The 18,694-nt window shown below is 40.5% G+C and overlaps 1 protein-coding gene across 8 annotated transcripts in view; it reads right to left on the reverse strand.

Moving 5' to 3' along the window:
- dgkg (diacylglycerol kinase, gamma) overlaps positions 1-18,694 on the reverse strand; it is a 546,249-nt gene that overhangs the window by 138,586 nt on the left and 388,969 nt on the right. For all 8 annotated transcript variants that reach the window (XM_087988715.1, XM_043693004.2, XM_087988714.1 and 5 more), the window contains one exon: positions 16,532-16,596. In XM_087988715.1, coding sequence (XP_087844841.1) covers positions 16,532-16,596 — 65 coding nt within the window. The remainder of the gene's footprint in view (positions 1-16,531; positions 16,597-18,694) is intronic.

Here is an 18,694-nt window from a genome sequence, read left to right on the forward strand (position 1 = left end):
AATCCAGAATGTTAGCTCCAAATACACAGCATTAGCAAAGATGGTAACTGTGTCAAAGTATTTGGCTTTTTTCCTTCCATAGTAAATACTGTAGCGTATTCTAGTCACACTGAGGTCAATAACTGGTGGTGCAACCATTCTCTAGCTAGTACCAGGAGGCAGTGCTAGAATTGCCAGAGCTTCACTGTTAGAGATTGTGAGGTGAAAGGAAGGGAGAATAATTTATTGGCCAAAATCTGCTGTCGATTTAACAGCAAAGGTAATAGTGCTCATCATTATTTATGTCCAAGTGCGTAGTATATTAGGTGAATTAGAAGCACGATTAAACAAGAAAATAGAGAAACAATTGCCTGAGTTGCACCACTCCACTGTTCACTATGGGGTACATCATCTTGCTGTTAGCTCCCTGCTAACTATACTGAGTAGTTTGAAGTTCCTGTACTTGCATGTCAAACCACAGAAAGTCAAGCCATTTCAAGCCTGCCATTCTTTTAATTACTGCCAGTCAACCTCATTGGTACTACGAATTAACTATCAGAAGTCTAGAATCTTATTCTTTCAGCTTTTCATAGCTGGACAAGACACAACTTTTCAAAATAAAAATTCCTTTTTCACTTCTTATTTGTTAAGGAGAGGTAGAGTGTTGGCTTCATTGTTTACCTCTGTCCAATACACCCAGTTGAAACTTTACAGCTGAACGATGAGGAAAGAAAGTAAGTTGAAGTAATAGAGATTTGTGTCATTCCAGCAAATTTTGTTTTTAAAACTGACGAACTTCTGGAAACCAAAACCTGACTCACAGCAAACATGCTTTACAATCTTATTGTTATTTCAACATAAAGTTAAAGATTGTCAAAACAAAATAATTTCAGATTTTAAATTATTCAATTTTCACTGTATATTAATGCTTCAAGCCACTTACTGACTATACAGTTTGCAGATTGCCGCTAAGAATGATTGCATGACAATTTTCTCCTTTCCAGTTTGATGATAAAATTGTTTTGCTCGTTAGGCTATGGTTCAAGGGCTCTAGTTTCTCACTAAGTGTCATTATTCTTGTGTAAGTCTTGATCATAGATGCTGACAAACCAAGCCTGCCTCATACAACATCTAGACTTTCTAAAATTGAGCAACATTATAAGTCATGTTGGGGAAGGAAATAATCTTATTGTTCCCACAGGTAGGTGTGAAATGGTTGGGGGCGCGGTGGCGGAATTAACAGCTTTAGACGTAGACCATGAAGTCCAACAGTACAATAATATTTTGGGTTGGTTTAGCTCAGTTGGCTGAATGGTTGGTTGTGAAACTGTGATGTCAACAGTGTGGGTTCAATTCCCGCACCAACTGAGGACTTAACCTTCTCAAACTCTCTCCTCACCTGAGGTGTGGTGGCCCTCAGGTTAAATCACCATCAGTTGTCGCTCTCTAATGACAGAGCAGCTCAATGGTCTGGTAAGTCTAAGGGAATTGATCTGCACTAATGTACATGAACAATTTAATTAGATGAGTAAGTTGATACCTATGCATAACAAAAGCCTGTATTTCCCAAAACAAATTCAATGGACATAGTATATGAGCTTTGAATTAAATTAATCTATTTCCTAAATATCAAATACAGTCAATGTGCTGTAATGCCACTGGATAGAATGGTGCTTAAATCACATGACATTGAGAGCCTCACCAAGTATGCATAAAACACCTAGATATTCATCATGATTCATCATGTGTGTATTCATCACAGACAGGGTCAGTTAGCTCAGTTGGCTGAATGACTGGTTTGCAATGCAAATTGAGGCCAACAGCATGGGTTCAAATTCCTGCAACAGCTAAGGTTATCAGAAAGGACTGTCCTTCCAAACCTTCATTGCCACCAAAGCATGGTGACCCTCAGTCATCTCTCTCTCTCTCTATCTATCTAATGTGACAGCAACCCTGTGTTCTCGTAACACGGTGGTGACTTTACCTTTACCACATATTACTGCATAATGGAGTTGAACGCAAGGTGAACATCTGCTGGACAATACTTATAAATTAATTTTATATGCCTTTGAATGGAAGAATAACTTATTGCAGCCAAACAAAAACAATGTTCAACAAGTATCATATTCCAACCAAAAGGAAGGATAACAGGATCAACCTAAAACCTAGAAAGTATTCATTCATAACTGAAAAACTTCAAACTGTTAACTGGAGAAAAAAATAGCAAAAATGCTTGCACAAAGAAATGCTAAGAATGGCTCATCTTCAATCACAAATGAACTGAATGATCCACATTGTTATAAATTGCAACTGGAGCCTTGAAATTGATACAACAGAGTATTACAGAACAGAGGATTACAGAACAGAGGATTACAGAACAGAGTATTACAGAACAGAGTATTACAGAACAGAGTATTACAGAACAGAGTATTACAGAACAGAGTATTACAGAACAGAGTATTACAGAACAGAGTATTACAGAACAGAGGGAGGTCATTTATCCATCGAGTCTGTGCTGGCTCTCTGGAAGTCAAGCTCCACTTCTTCATTTCCTTTTTAAGTATACATCCAAATGCCCTTTGAAACCTACCAATGAATCTGCTTACAGGATAATTTTAGACAATACATTCTAGACTAGACATGCTGCATTAAAAAAAAATCTCATTTCCTCCCTGGCCTTTTTCCAATTGCCTTAAGTCTGTACCCTCTGGTTACCAACTCTCTGGCACTGAATGATTCCATGAAAGATTCAAGTAGTTTGCTTCCAATCCAGAGTTAAATACAGTCTGTGGCCCTAATTCCACCACAGATCTACTGGACCTTAGGTTGTAGTCATGACATTGATTTGATTATTAAAAATGATAAATGTTTCTCATGAATGCAGTACAGAGTGTGGTGTTGGTGAGTCACAACTTAAAATAGCTTCAGTACGTACCAACACACAAAAAGATTGAAGGACCATGTGCAGCAATTGAAAGGAAGTCACTCAAATAGCTAACGAAAATATCCCACCTACATGGCAGACACTCACAAGTGCCTGAACATGTAAATTTAGAAAGCCTGGGGAAAGATACTCAGCAGCACACTTTGTATGAAAAAGAATTTGGAAGCAAATCATTAGAACTACTGCAGGTTTGAACTTGTAGACTAAACAGTCGACAAGAAATAATAGGTGTCTACTCAGTAGCAATGATTGCATTTGATACTGATCCAAATGACATTTTACTGTTTTATGAATGGTGGCTGGCACTTTTCATCACCACATTAAGGGGTTTTGGCCAGAGTTATAAGAGAATCAGACAGAACTATAATATTAACAGCTATCCTGATGACTCAAGTGAGATTTACCCATTGATTGGATGAGACACACAAATGTATGAATGAGGAGGCGGCAAGTAGGGCATTTAGATTCCTGCATACCTACAATAACTTTTCAGCCCTCTGCTTAAAAGAATCAGAACATTCACAGACTTTCTTCCACGATCTTTTGAGGAGGAGAGCTCAACAAACTCATCAAAAATTTCCCTTACACATTGTCTTTAATGGATGATTTCTTTTTAAACAAATGATCCCTAGTTCTAGATTCTCCCCCAAGAGGTAGTATCCTTTCCCGCTTCACCATCCAGTACCCTTCCACCGACACCCTCCTTCGACTGACCGAACTGGTCCTCACCCTGAACAACTTTTCTTTCCAATCCTCCCACTTTCTCCAAACAAAAGGAGTAGCCATGGGCACCCGCATGGGCCCCAGCTATGCCTGCTTCTTCGTAGGGTATGTGGAACAATCCATCTTCCGCAACTACACTGGCCCCACCCCCCATCTTTTCCTTCGCTACATTGATGACTGTATCGGCGCTACCTCGTGCTCCCACGAGGAGGTTGAACAGTTCATCCACTACACTAACACCTTCCACCCCGACCTCAAATTCACCTGGACAGTCTCGGACTCCTCCCTCCCCTTCCTAGACCTTTCTGTTTCTATCTCAGGCGACCGAATCAACACGGACATCTACTACAAACCAACCGACTCCCACAGCTACCTGGACTACACCTCCTCCCATCCTGCCCCCTGTAAAAACGCCATCCCATTCTCCCAATTCCTTCGTCTCCGCCGCATCTGCTCCCAGGAGGACCAGTTCAAAATACGTACAACGCAGATGGCCTCCTTCTTCAAGGACCGCAATTTCCCCCCCGACGTGGTCGACGGTGCCCTCCACCGCATCTCCTCCACTTCCCACTCCTCCGCCCTTGAGCCCCGCCCCTCCAACCGCCACCAGGACAGAACCCCACTGGTCCTCACCTACCACCCCACCAATCTCCATGTACAGCGCATCATCCGCCGTCACTTCCGCCACCTCCAAACAGACCCCAGCACCAAGGATATATTTCCCTCCCCTCCCCTATCAGCTTTCCGTAGAGACCACTCCCTCCGCGACTCCCTTGTCAGATCCACACCCCCCACCGACCCAACCTCCACTCCCGGCACCTTCCCTTGCAACCGCAGGAGGTGCAACACTTGCGCCCACACCTCCCCCCTCACTTCTCTCCAAGGCCCCAAAGGAAACTTCCATATCCGCCACAGATTCACCTGCACCTCCACCCACATCATCTACTGCATCCGCTGCAGCCGGTGTGGCCTCCTCTATATTGGGGAGACAGGCCGCCTACTTGCGGAGCGATTCAGAGAGCACCTCTGGGCCACCCGGACGAACCAACCCAACCACCCTGCAGCACAGCATTTCAACTCCCCCTCCCACTCCACCGAGGATATGCAGGTCATTGGACTCATCCACCGCCAAACCACAACAATGCGACGGTCGGAGGAGGAGCATCTTATCTTCCGACTGGGAACCCTCCAACCACAGGGGATGAACTTGGACTTCACCAGTTTCTTCATCCCCCCCTCCCCCCACCTTGTCTCAGCCGAATCCCTCCAGCCCGGCACCGCCTTCCTGACCTGCAGTCTTCTTCTTGACCTCTCCGCCTCCATCCTACTCCGACCTATCACCCTCACCTTGACCTCTTTCCACCTATCACATTTCCAACGCCCCTCCTCCAAGTCCCTCCTCCCTACCTTTTATCTTCTCCTGCTGAACACTCTCTGCTCATTCCTGAAGAAGGGCCTGTGCCCGAAACGTCGAATCTCCTGTTCCCTGGATGCTGCCTGACCTGCTGTGCTGTTCCAGCAATAAAGTTTCAACTCCTTTCCACATCCACCCAATTAAGGACCCCCCAGGATCTTACATGTTAGGATCAAGTTGCCTCTACTCTTCTTAAGTTCACGGTGCAAGCCTAAGTGTATTCAAACTTTGGTGGTATTAGCCTAGTAAACATTCTCTAAACTTCTTTCGATATATTTGCTTAAATAAGGAGGCTATTACTGCACATTGAACTCCAGATGTGTTCTCACCAATGCTTTGTGTAACAAAACAGCCTCCCTACTTGTGTCTCCAATTCTATTACAATAAATGATAACATTTTATGAACTTTTCTAATTACCTGCAGTACTAGTATACAATTTTTATGATCATATTCTCCCAAAGTCTCTGCATTTCAGAACTCAGTAATCTTTTATCATTTATGATTATGATTCTTTTTTATTCTTCTTGCCAAAATGCACGATTCCACATATTTCCCACATTAAAATCCATTTGCCAGACCTTTGCCCACTTACTTAATCTATCCATATTGCTTTATAGCTTCCTTATGTCTTCTTCAGAACCTACTTTACTACCTTTGTGTCACCAGGACATTTAGCAACTATAACTTCAGTTACTTCATGTAATTCATTTCTATAAGCTGCAAAACATCGAGGACATAGCACTGATCTCTGTGGCTCACTGCTTATTACATCTTGTCAACGAGAAAATGACTCATATATTCCGACTCTGTTTCCTGTTAGCTAACTAATCTTCTATGCATGACAATATGCTATTTCTTTACACTGTGAGCTTTTATTTTGCACAATAACCTTTAGCCTCTATTATATAACTTCTGGAAAACTAGATAGAATATATTCATGGGTTCCCTTTATCCACATTACATGTTACTTTCCTTAAGAGTGCCAAAAAATTGAACTTCTGAGTTCTTTGTGCCTATAAATTTATATTCTAAGCCTTCTTTGGCTTATATGTCTTTGTTTTAAATTTTTAAACAAAAAAAAAGTGTTACTTAAAAGTTCAATGTGTCTGTAAGTAATTCTGGTTGTGATCCATTGTTGTGACAATCTCCAGAACACATGGCCTTCCTCATTCTTTAGAGTTGTGTCAATAAATTTATGTTCTCTCTCCCAACTCGTCGACCAAAAGGTATCACCTCACAGTCCTCAATAATAAATATCTTCTGTTCTTGATTTGTCCATTCTCCTTGTCTATGACTTGTTGCAGTTGATTAGCATGAACCTTGCTGTTGCCAAACCTCCCCACCAACAAAGTCTGACATCAACAGCAAGTTCTGAAATTTTTCTTTCTAAGTCCAAGTCATATCCAACAGCTCACTGTCATACACAAATATTAGACAGAAACAGAAGTGTCCTTTTTTTCTCATTTACTCATGGAGTACGGACATCACTGTCTGGGTCAGCATTTATTGCCCAACCTTAGTTGTCTTTAAGGTGGTGGTGTGCTGGCTTCTTGAACTGCAGCAGTTCGGCCCCAGTCTGGATTAGTATTTCATTATTTAGTTACAAAGAACAGTATGCTTTCATCAGCACATCATACATCAAGTTACCCAAGTTCAGATGGAATCTGGGATGTTCATTTTCTCAGGTCACATGCTATGATATGATGATGATATCATGAGCTTGCTTCTTGAAGAGATATTGGCATACTGCATCTATTAAAGGTATACTGCTAGTGGGACATGACATAAAAATATTATATCCTTTGGTGTCCAAAACTACTATTTACCACAACTCACTACTTTCTGATTTTCTCACCACTTGGGTAAATTTAAGATGACAATGATCCTAGTATTCCATGCAGTAATTCTGTTTAGTGTGACACTTTGACAAATGTCTCCACATGCACAACATTCCTTTCAATAACCTTTTCTACTATATCATGAAAACAGTCAATCAATTTAGTCAAGTATGACCTGCCTTTTACAAATCCATTTTGGTTATCCTGAATTAACTCAAATCCCTTCAACAGCTTGTTGATCGTTTTTCCGTGCATTATTTTTAAAAATTATCCATCATCAGTATTAAACTAACTAGCCTGTGTTTGCTAAGGCACCCCTTAAACTCTTTCACTACATCATATTTCTAGATGGCCACTTGTGCTTGTAGTTCATTCTTTATTTACATAAATGCAGTAGAAAGCTTTCTTATATTCCTAGTCCACACACCTCTGATACAGAGCAATGCCTTTTCTCGTTCCATCCAACAGTCACTTAATGCATCTTATTTTGCTTTTCCACTTTTATATGCTGGTGCTGACTCCCCCGCCTTTTTGCAATTTATCCAACCATCCTAACAAAAACAGTGGTGAAAGACTTATACCCTGCAGGAAATGGCCACTCTGAATAGTTAAAAATTATTCATATTTGGAAAAAATAGCAAAATTTCAAGATAACAACTAAGTGGTCTGCAAATTATGAGTTGAGGCCTGATCCTTTTTAACGGAAGTTGTTTTCCAATTTTTCAACAATACAACCGAAATTTGTTCCCCTGTACTTTACAGAGGCTAAAACAAACAAAACAATTCCAGCAATTCCATTCTAAGAACTCAATTTGACTTGAATTTAATTACAACAGAATAGAAAATTTGACATTCTTTGATTTTCTGAAGAAGACAGATTTCCTCAGCTGCAGGTTTTTTGAAGCAGGAATTTGAAAGTTATTTTGATCTACAGTGTGAAGTTGTCCATACTTGAGCCTTCATGATCAATCAACATACAACAATCAGCATTAAACAGCAGATTCCTACATGAGTCAAACCTGCAGCTGCTCCAAATTTCAGTATGTTTCATAGCTCATTCAAAACAGTGAAGAAAGCTCCAGTTATTAAATGGTTGCAGAATTAACCACTGAATTAAAAAAAAACAAAAGTAGTCCAGCAATACACTATTAAGATAGCTGCTGATTCCTGTACATAAAACAAAATTAGGATGCTAATCTGAACTGCTGCCACATTTAGAGTGACCTGGCAGGAAACCTCTATTTATAAGACTGCATTAAGAAACAGTATTTCACACATAGTGCCAGTACTTTTGTCACAATGGAGCTGAATTTAGCAGCCAGCTAATTTCTCTAATACACCACCGGTGAGACAATTATTATGCTAATACATAACCTTCGGCAGCTTTTTTTCTGGTCCTGTACCATATATCAAAAGAACATGCATTCAATTGAAACATAGCTTCACAGCAGAGCTCACTGGTGATATATAAAAGTGCAAATCTAGACAGCCTATCAGATTGATCCTCTTCAAAAGATTAACAAAATAGGTGCAGGCAATTTGTAGTGAAGTCAGAAAATGCTGACAAGTGAGGCATAATTTTAAAAAATAATTTAGTCATTCAAGATTCCACATGGTGAAAGGAAATGCCAGTCTTGAATGGAGGGGTATGCTGACCTTTGTTGATTGGACATTTGAAGAAATATTTTCATCAGTTGAACTGAACAATAAGGCAACAGTGAAGATTAACTATTAGTGCTATGTTAATTATGTTAGCTGAAGATTATTCTGCTTATTAAGCAAAACAATGTACTGCATGAGTGGCATACTCTACATATAAGTTAACAGTAGTGTAATGGACAATGATGAAACAATGGAAAACTTATCAGATCAAACAATAAACTAACAGTAAACTTATCAGATTGGCCAAAATAAGATTTCACCCTAATATAGTGTAAACTGTCTTGTATTTAGTGAGCGTAGGAAGGCCCAGTGTGGGAAACATGCCAGTGATGGTGGGAAGGCAGTTTGGTTTCTTCAGTTAGAAAGCAATTATTCCAGAACTCTCCAGGAATTAATGGTGGAGTAGCGACTTAAATGGGACTCATGCAGGTCTTCCCTATCACAAGAAACTTGCTCAATATGTTACATAGCTAGATCCAGAAAAGGTAAAAGAAAAAAAAGTCTTGTGACACTCAACATGAAACTAAATAAGAGAGGATAGATTATGTGAACAAAAACTTAGCAAAACAAACACAGAGTAAGTCAGTATTCCAACTGAACAGAGAGCCTGGAGCCAATGTTCATAAACCCAGATTGTGACAATTCCCTTGCCATGTCGTTATATTACTTGCGCTTCTGCTAATATACTTATTGTTGATACTAACAAATATCTCACACTTGAGATGACCAGTCTGACATAAAATATTAACCTGAACTGACTTAGGTCTGATTAGATTCTACAAATTTTCACTCAGCAAAATAAAAATTCTTCTCCTTCTTTCCAACAATTTTCTCCTCTTCTGAAGGTGCAACCCCTTTCTGTGATTTGATTTGAGTTTTCATCTAGGTAGCAATTCTTCAACTGTCAGCCCAGCTATTAAGATATGATAGATACTACACCTGACTCTGATCCCATTCTCACCCAATGTCCCATCGCATGAATTTCTAGTTGCTGTTTCTGCATAGTAATCAAGAGCAGGAATCTGGATTGATTTCTTGCTCTCTAATCCAGATGCATAAACATTCTCCTTATCAACACTGGGGCATAGAAGACCAAAATAAAAGGCTAATCCATTCATTAGGACAAAATTGCTCCCTAACAAAGGAAACTCTCATAGATAAGATAGGGACATGGAATTTATTCTGGCTTCAAGGTATGGTTTCTTGGCATCAGAAGCCAGCTGGAGACAGAGGTCAAGCAGGGATTCATCATCAGCCCACCCTTTTCTCCATCTTCATTGCCACCATTTTTTATCTTGTCAAGAACAAGCTTCCCAAGGGTGTGGACAATATCTACAAGATTGATAGAAAACATTTTCTCAACCAAGGAGAAAACAGCACCGAACTCACTTGTGGAACTTCCGTATTTGGATGACAATGTCATCTCTGCTTTCTCAGAACAGAATCTTCAAGTCTTACTTAATGTCTTCGTGGAAGCAAACCAAAGAATTGGTCTCAGCCTCAATCTCAAAATGACTTCAATCCTTTACCAACCCATCCCAGGTCAAGTTCCAGTCCACCCCACTATCAAGATTAATGGAAAAATCCATCCAAACATGGAACATAGCTTCCCAAGTAAGGGCAATCTGTTATCTAAGGCTGGCATCAATGCAGAGATTCAACACTGCATCCAATCTGTGAGCACTGCCTTCGGACGCCTAAGTATGAGAGTCTTTGAGGACCATAACATCCATGTTGATACCAAGATCTTGTTATATTATGCTGTCATCCTTCTGACTTTTCTATTTGGCTTCAAAATCTTGACTAAATATAGACACTACCACAAGACACTTGCGAGGCACAATCAACGCTGTTTGAGACCGATTCTCCACAAGAATTGGGAGGACAAGCATATAATGTCAGCATCCTTAAAGCAGCCAATAGCACCAGTATTGAGGCCATGATCAACAGAAACTCTGTTGGGCCCGCCATGTACTTAGGGTGCCTACGTCCTCAGTGGCAAGGCAAATCGTCTTCACCCAGCTCAAGGAACAGCAAGAGGAGGATGAAGGTTGCAATTCAAAGACATCTTGGAGGCTTCCTTCAAGAAGTGCAACATAGATGTCAACATACGGGAGACCTTTGTTCTGAAGAAACTGACTTGGAGAAAGTGCCTGTATAAAAGGACTCAACTCTGAGAACACCCAGCAAGAGGAAGAATGGAAAAGGAGCCGGAGAAAGGAATGCCAACAACCTCACAGCGAAGGACCAATTCTACCTCCTGGATGCAGTGGCCAAATGTGGATCAGAGATGGGGCTCTAGAATCTGGTTCATCAGCCATTGAAGAACCCACAGAACCCATGACCAATGACATGGAATTTTCTCGGTGGATAATCATACTCTTTAGTAAATGATTGCAAATGACGATGATGCGGATAACAACATTTTGTGAGTAATGTACAAGGTGCTTGCTTAACTGTACCTCAGAAATCTGTAACCTCTCTATTTGAATACGCTGCTTTTCTATTCTTCCTGCCAAAGTGGACAACTTCAACAAAAGTAACCATGTCTAAAAGCTCCCCTTTACCAACACTGCCTGTTATTTCAAAGAATTCTAAGAGATTAACCACACTTCCCTTCCTCAAAGTTCCATTGACTTTGAAAGTCATAATGCAAAGTGCCCTGCTATAACTTCATTAATAATTGATTCCAACATTTTTCCTATGATAGATATTAGACTGACTTACAAAGCATTACCTATTTTTTGCTTCCCTCACTTTATAAAAATCCATTCTTTATCTTTTGACCTGGTTACCTTACCTGCCTGTCATCGCTGCACAATGATATGCTTTTTCCTTAGGTTTGATGCTTTACTTAACTTCTTTAGTTCACCACAGATTATGGATCATCCCTTAATACATCTCTTTACAGGAGGAATATACTTATTCATATGATACTGAAATATCTCCTGATGTCTGCCACTCCACCTTTGTGGTTCTATTGCCTAGCTTAATTTGCCAGTTCACTTCAGCTGGCTCAGCTTTCACACCCAAGCAGCTGTCTTTAATTAAGTTTACAATACCAGTCTTAGACCCAAATTGAATTGCCTTCAAGCGAGATGTTAAGTTCATTCATTTTGCAGTCACTGCTACCTATGTGTGCCTTTACTCTGAGGTTATTAACGAATCTTGTCACATCACAGAGTAATAAGTTTAATATAACCTGCTCTCCTAGAACATGCTGTTCTAAGGAACAAATCTTGAAAGCAGTCTATGAATTTCTCATCCGGGCTACCACTGCCAACCTTATTTTTCCATTGCAGATTAAAGTCTTCCATGATTGTTGCCATCTCTTTATCACAAGGATATTTCTCCTTGAAGACTTTATCCCACATTGTAGTTATGGCTTGGGCATGTCGACCACTCCCACCAGTGAGAACTTTTCCCTAATATTCTTCACCTGCACCAAAACAAATTCTACATCTGGATCCCCTAAACCAAAATAATCTCCAGCTGTTGCAACAACGCCATCCTGTATTAACAGTGCCACACCCTCCAGCTTTACCTAGTTTATTATTTCTCTTGACTGTCATATACCTTTCAATATTCACAACCCAATCCTCTCATCCTGCAGTCATGTTTCTGTATTGGCTATCAGATCACAATTGTTTACTTCATTGTGCTCTCACAGTTTGTTCATTTTTTTTATGAATGCCATGTGTATTCAGATACAGAGCATTTATCTTTGTGTTTTTGGTATCTTTGCAACTCCTAGTGTTAATAGTCAGGGCGTTTTTATTTTTTATACCCTTCAATCCCTTCCTGCCTCAATTCCTATATTACTACCTTCTACCTTGTTTCATCTCTTTGATTTACAGTATCTTTCATTTTGTTCTTGTCCCCACTATTTGGCTTAAAACCCTCTCCACTTCCTTAATTATGCACTTTGCAAGAAATCTGGTCTCAGCATGGTTTGAAAGTACATCATGCAAATGGCACAGCCCTCCCTTTCCCCAGTATTGCTGCCAGGCTCCACAAACCAGAAACCACTTCTTTCACATCAGTCTTTGAGACACATAGTCATCCCTTAAACTGTGCCAATTTGCAGACAGCTCAGTAAAAGGTCCAGAGTTCATAACCTTTGAGGTTCTGCTTTTTAGTGCCTAGCTCCCCATTCTCTCTAATGTAGTATCACTTTCTAATTCTACCTATGTAGTTGGTACCTACATGAACCATGACAACTGGACCATCCCCTCCCACAAGTTATTCTCCAGCCCCCTGCAGATGCCCTGAACCCTGGATCTTGGTGGCAATGCAGCCATTTAGACTCTCACTCTCTGCTGCAGAGATCGGTGTCAATCCTGCTAACTATACTATTCCCTGCTACCACTACATTCCACAACCGTCCTCGGTAGTATAATGGTGATTAACACCGCCTGCCACACGGAAAGTTGGGGTTCAATTCCCAGCTGGGAAGGACCAAGTGCTTTGTGGCTTTGTGTTTGTGAAAAGATTTATAAAATGTTTAGGGGCGGCATGGTGGCTCAATGGTTAGTACTGCAGCCTCACAACACCAGGGACCCAGATTCAATTTCAGCCTCGGGCGACTGTCTGTGTGGAGTGTGCACATTCTCCCAGTGTCTGTGTGGGTTTCCTCCAGGTGCTCTGGTTTCCTCCCATAGTCCAAAGATGTGCAGGTCAGGTTGATTGGTCATGCTAAATTACCCATAGTGTCAGGTACATTAGTCAGAGGGAAATGGGTTTGGGTGGGTTACTTTTCGGAGGGTCGGTGTGGACTGGTTCGGCTGAAGGGCCTGTTTCCACACTGTATGGAATCTAATCTAATCTAATTTCACCAAGTCTAACCAAGTTGAAATGTTTTCCTGCACAACAGTGCCACAGCCATTTTTCTGCTTCAACCTCCATCCAGCCTCTCTCATCCAAACAACCTGAGAGAACGTCAAATCTATCAGACAATTATACAGGCTGACACTCCTGTCATTTGGGTCCACTTGCCAAATTCTTAGTCACACCCTCCTGTCCCTGAATACTTGCAAACTCCGAAGATCCTAATCTAAATAGTGTGACTGCATCCTGGTACAAGGAATCCAGGTATCCTTCCCCCTTCCCCGATGCATCACAATGTCAACCAATCGGAGCCAAAGCTGCTCCAATTTCAAACACTGAGGATGAATTTGCCCTGACCACAATGGGGTTCATGCGATCCTATATTTTGCAGTCCTGACACTTCACATGTCCTCTCATCCTTAATGAATTTTGATCAATTACTTAATTACATTATTGACTTAATAAAACCTTAATCACATAGTCCTTTCCCTGTAGTTCACCAATAACCAATTCCACAGGAAGAGAATGGCTGGGAAACATAAGCAAAAAGAGAACCTCCTTCCCACTTTCATTGAAGTCACCACTCATCCAAACTCTCAAATTCCCACTCAATTTCTTCAGCTGCACTCGGTTGCCATCCTTAATGATTTGTGCACACGTTAGGTCTCTGTCAGGCACGGACAAGATAGATCGAGTGAATCCTGAGAAGATGATAAAGGCAGTAGGAGTATACTTAAGAGAGAAATCAGGATGGCAAAAAGAGGACATGAGATAACTTTGGCAAATAGAGTTAGAGTTAAAGAGAATCCAAAGGGCTTTCACAAATAAATTAAGGACAAAAGGGTAACTAGGGAGAGAATAGGGCCCCTCAAAGACCAGCAAGGCAGCCTTTGTGTGGAGCCGCAGAAAATGGGGCAGATACTAAACGAGTATTTTGCATTGATATTTACTGTGGAAAAGGACATGAAAGAAATAGAACGTAGGGAAATAGATGGTGACATCTTGAAAAATGTCCATATTACAGAGGAGGAAGTTCTGGATGTCTTGAAATACATAAAAGTGGATAAATGCCCAGGACCTGACCTAGAACTCTGTGGGAAGCTAGAGAAGTGATTGCGGGGCCTCTTGCTGAGATATTTGTATCATCGATAGTCACAGGTGAGGTGCCGGAGGTTGGCTAATGTGATGCCACTGTTTAAGAAAGGTGGTAAGGACAAAGATGGTAAGGACAAAGATGGTAAGGACTAGTCTATAAGGAATTATAAACTAGTGAGCCTGACGCCAGTGGTGGACAAGTTGTTGGAGGGAATCCTGAGGGACAGGATGTACATGTACTTGGAATGGCAAGGACTGATTAGGAATAGTCAACATGCCTTTACACATGGGAAATCATGTCTCACAAACTTGATTGAGTTTTTTGAAGAAGTGACAAAGAGGATTGATGAGGGCAGAGCGGTAGATGTGATCTATATGGACTTCAGTAAGGCATTTAACAAGGTCCCCCATGGGAGACTGGTGAGCAAGGTTAGATCTAATGGAATACAGGGAGAACTCGCCATTTGGATACAGAACTGGCTCAAAGGTAAAAGACAGAGAGTGGTGGTGGAGGGTTGTTTTTCAGACTGGAGGCCTGTGACCAGTGGAGTGCCACAAGGATCAGTGTTGGGTCCACTATTTTCATCATTTATATAAATGATTTGGATGGGAGCGTAAGAAGTGTAGTTAGCAAGTTTGCTGATGACACCAAAATTGGAGGTGTAGTGGACAGTAAAGAAGGTTACCTCAGATTACAACGGAATCTTGATCAGATGGGCCATTGGGCTGAGAAGTGGAGTCACAGGTAGATAGGATAGTGAAGAAGGCATTTGGTATGTTTTTCCCTCTTGGTCAGAGTATTGAGTACAGGAGTTGGGAGGTCATGTTGTGGCTGTACAGGACATTGGTTAGGCCATTGTTGGAATATTGCATGCAATTCTGGTCTCCTTCCTATCGGAAAGATGTTGTGAAACTTGAAAGGGTTCAGAAAAGATTTGCAAGGATGTTGCCAGTGTTGGAGGATTTGGGCTATAGGGTGAGGTTAAATAGGCTGGGGCTGTTTTCCCTGGAGCATCGGAGGCTGAGGGGTGACTTTATGGAGTTTTATAAAATAATGAGGGGCATGGATAGGATAAATAAACAAAGACTTTTCCTTGGGGAGGGGGAGGGGAGGCAGAGTTCAGAACTGGAGGGTGTGGGTTTAGGGTGAGAGGGGAAAGATATAAAAGAGACCTAAGGGGCAACTTTTTCACATAGAGGGTGGTACGTGTATGCAATAAGCTGGCAGAGGAAGTGGTGGAGGCTAGTACAATTGCGACATTTGAAAGACATCTGGATGTGTATATGAATAGGAAGGGTTTGTAGGGATTTGGGCCAGGTGCTGGCAGTTGGGACTAGATTGGGTTGAGATATCTGGTCGGCATGGACGAGTTGGACTCAAGAGTCTGTTTCTGAGCTGTACATCTCTATGACTGTATGACTGTATGACTCTGCTCCTGCATCCCCTTTGGGATTATACCATCTATTTCATATCACCTCTCCTATTCTTCCTATCACAGTGAATCATGTCAAAAATTATATCTGCTGGATGTCTGTTCATTTCAACAGTGTGTTGCTACTCTCCTCACACATCACTACATCACTACATTATTGAGTTTCTGCTGCCTGTGTATATTACAAGGATTGGTGTACTCAGGAATAGCCTGTTCACTGATATTCAGTTTAGGTACCACCTGAACCACATGGTACCCATTTATAGCCTTGGCACAATTCAATAAGGAAGTTGAGAATAACTGTCCTTAACATCAAGGTAGCAACACAGAAAACTAATAAATTGATGTCAGTGGAATTCATAGCAATAATTATATCCAGCAAAAAAAATATGATGGATGTGTTTGCTGTCAGAAAGGGAGTTTACCTTTAATAGAGCAAATTATAAAACATAAAGCACTAAGAAATATGAATTCATTAACTGTTTTCTAAACAATGAATTATATGCACTTGAAACCAGGGTATTCAAATCAATAATTGCTGGGATGGAAATACCACAAACCCTGTTAAAATCACCTTTACCACGAAACAAAAGGAGAGGGGAAGACATCTCTTACCTGCTGTTGAATTTTTCTGGATGCTTTTCTCTCATTACGTGAAATCTGTGAGCAATTGATGCATCCTATACAAACAGATTTCAAAAATGTGTTATTCAGGATGCAAAAACAAGTGGGTAATAAATCAGTATATATTTTTACTGACATATAAGTAAACTATGCTGCATTATATTTCATATATCTTTGGGTTTAGTTATGCATTTCACCGATTTAAAATAGTTTTGTAATGACATTGTTCACAGTAAGTCAGAGGAAGTGTTTTATTACATAGATAGAATTATAAAGAGGATTAAATACAAAAATAACCATTTTGCCCAGCCAGTCCATAACAGCACATGTTCCACTTGAACTCCTTTCATAACTAACAATCTGCACAACTTAGCTTTTTCATCTCGTTCAAATGTTTATTTCGCCTCCTCTTAAAGTTATCTTTCCCATCCACCTAATCTCTCCTTTTGGTTGTAAATTGCACATTTCCATCACTTTTTAAGCAAAGACATTACTTGTGAACTATCTATTCGATTTCTTGGTAACATTGATTTTTATACTGATGCACTTCTGTTGTGTTATTCTTCTCAACTGCAAGCATTCTTATAGTCAACAGCAAAATAATCTTAAGTAAAGAAAGGCACCATTCAGCCATCTGTTTTCGAAAGGAAAGAAAATAACTTGGTCTGAATTGGTATAACCTTGAATTTCTGCACATCCTTTTGAAAACTCTCCACTACCATACAACATTTTTTCTAATATGACAACTAGCTATAATTGCTCGATCTGCTGAAGCCATCCTGGGGATAACATTAAGATCACTAAACTATGGTGACAAAACAAGTCATATTTCATTATTCTTTTTGTATTCTATAATATTTACTGCTGCTTTGGAGATTGAGTTTTGCAATATTTTTCTCCCCCAAGATACTTCTGCACCTCTTCAATGTTTTACCTTCCATTTGTACTCTATAGTTGAATTACACATGTGTCAATTGAAATTGTGGCATTCAGCTATCAAAGGAAAGAATTCATTTTCATTCATCACAATATACCAATAAAGAAAGCTGAAGCTTCTACGAGTTACTGTCCATTGCTCTATAAAACAACTTATACATAAAGGTGCATGTTGCCACAGAAACTCTCACTCGCTGAGTGGATTGTCACACACCACCACACTGAGGAGCACTTACTTCTCTGGAAATTTAAGCACCTGGGAGAAACATATCAGTGGAACAGGGAGAAGAGATAATTCAACCCGATCTGAAATTCGATTGCAATATTTATGAGGGTTTGAGGGTGGAATCTTTATTCCCATTCCTCAATGTATTTGTTATACAAACAGGAGGTATAGTTAGTAAGTTTGCAGATGACACCAAAATTGGAGGTGTAGTGGACAGCAAAGAAGGTCACCTCCGAGTACAATGGGATCGTGATCAGATGGGCCGATGGGCCAAGGAGTGGTGGATGAAGTTCAATTTCGATAAATATGAAGTGCTGCATTTTGGAAAGGCAATTCAAGAGCAGGACTTATACACTTAATGGTAAGGTTGTAGGGAGTGTTGCTGAACAAAGTGATCTTGGAGCACAGTTCATAGTTCCTTGAAATTTGAGTCACAGGTAGATAGAATAGAGAAGGCGGCCTTTGGTATACTTTCCTTTATTGGTCAGAGCATTGAGTATAGGAGTTGAGAGGTCACGTTGTGGCTGTACAGAACATTGGTTAGGCCACTTTTGGAATATTGTGTGCAATTCTGATCTCTCTCCTATTGGAAGGGTGTTGTGAAAATTTAAAGGGTTTAAAAATGATTTACAAGGATGTTGCCAGAGTTGGAGGGTTTGAGCTATAGGGAGAACCTGAATAGGCTGAGGCTGTTTTCCTTGGAGCGTCGGAGGCTAAGATGTGATCTTATAGAGGTTTATAAAATCATGAGGAAAATGGACAGGACAAATAGACAAGGTCTTTTCTTTAGAGTGAGGAGTCCAAAACTAGAAGGCATAGGTTAAGCTGAGAGGGGAAAGATTTAAAAGGAACCTAAGGGGCAACTTTTTCACAGAAGGTGGTGTATGTATTCAATGAGGAAGTGATGAAGGCTGGTACAATCACAACATTTAAAAGGCATCTGGATGAGTAAATGAATAGGAAGGGTTTTCAGAGGGAGATGGGCCAAATGC

Source organism: Chiloscyllium plagiosum, unplaced genomic scaffold, assembly GCF_037043375.1.
Source record: "Chiloscyllium plagiosum isolate Xiang-an unplaced genomic scaffold, Cpla_swu_hap1 HiC_scaffold_7, whole genome shotgun sequence".
Lineage (NCBI taxonomy): Eukaryota > Metazoa > Chordata > Chondrichthyes > Orectolobiformes > Hemiscylliidae > Chiloscyllium > Chiloscyllium plagiosum.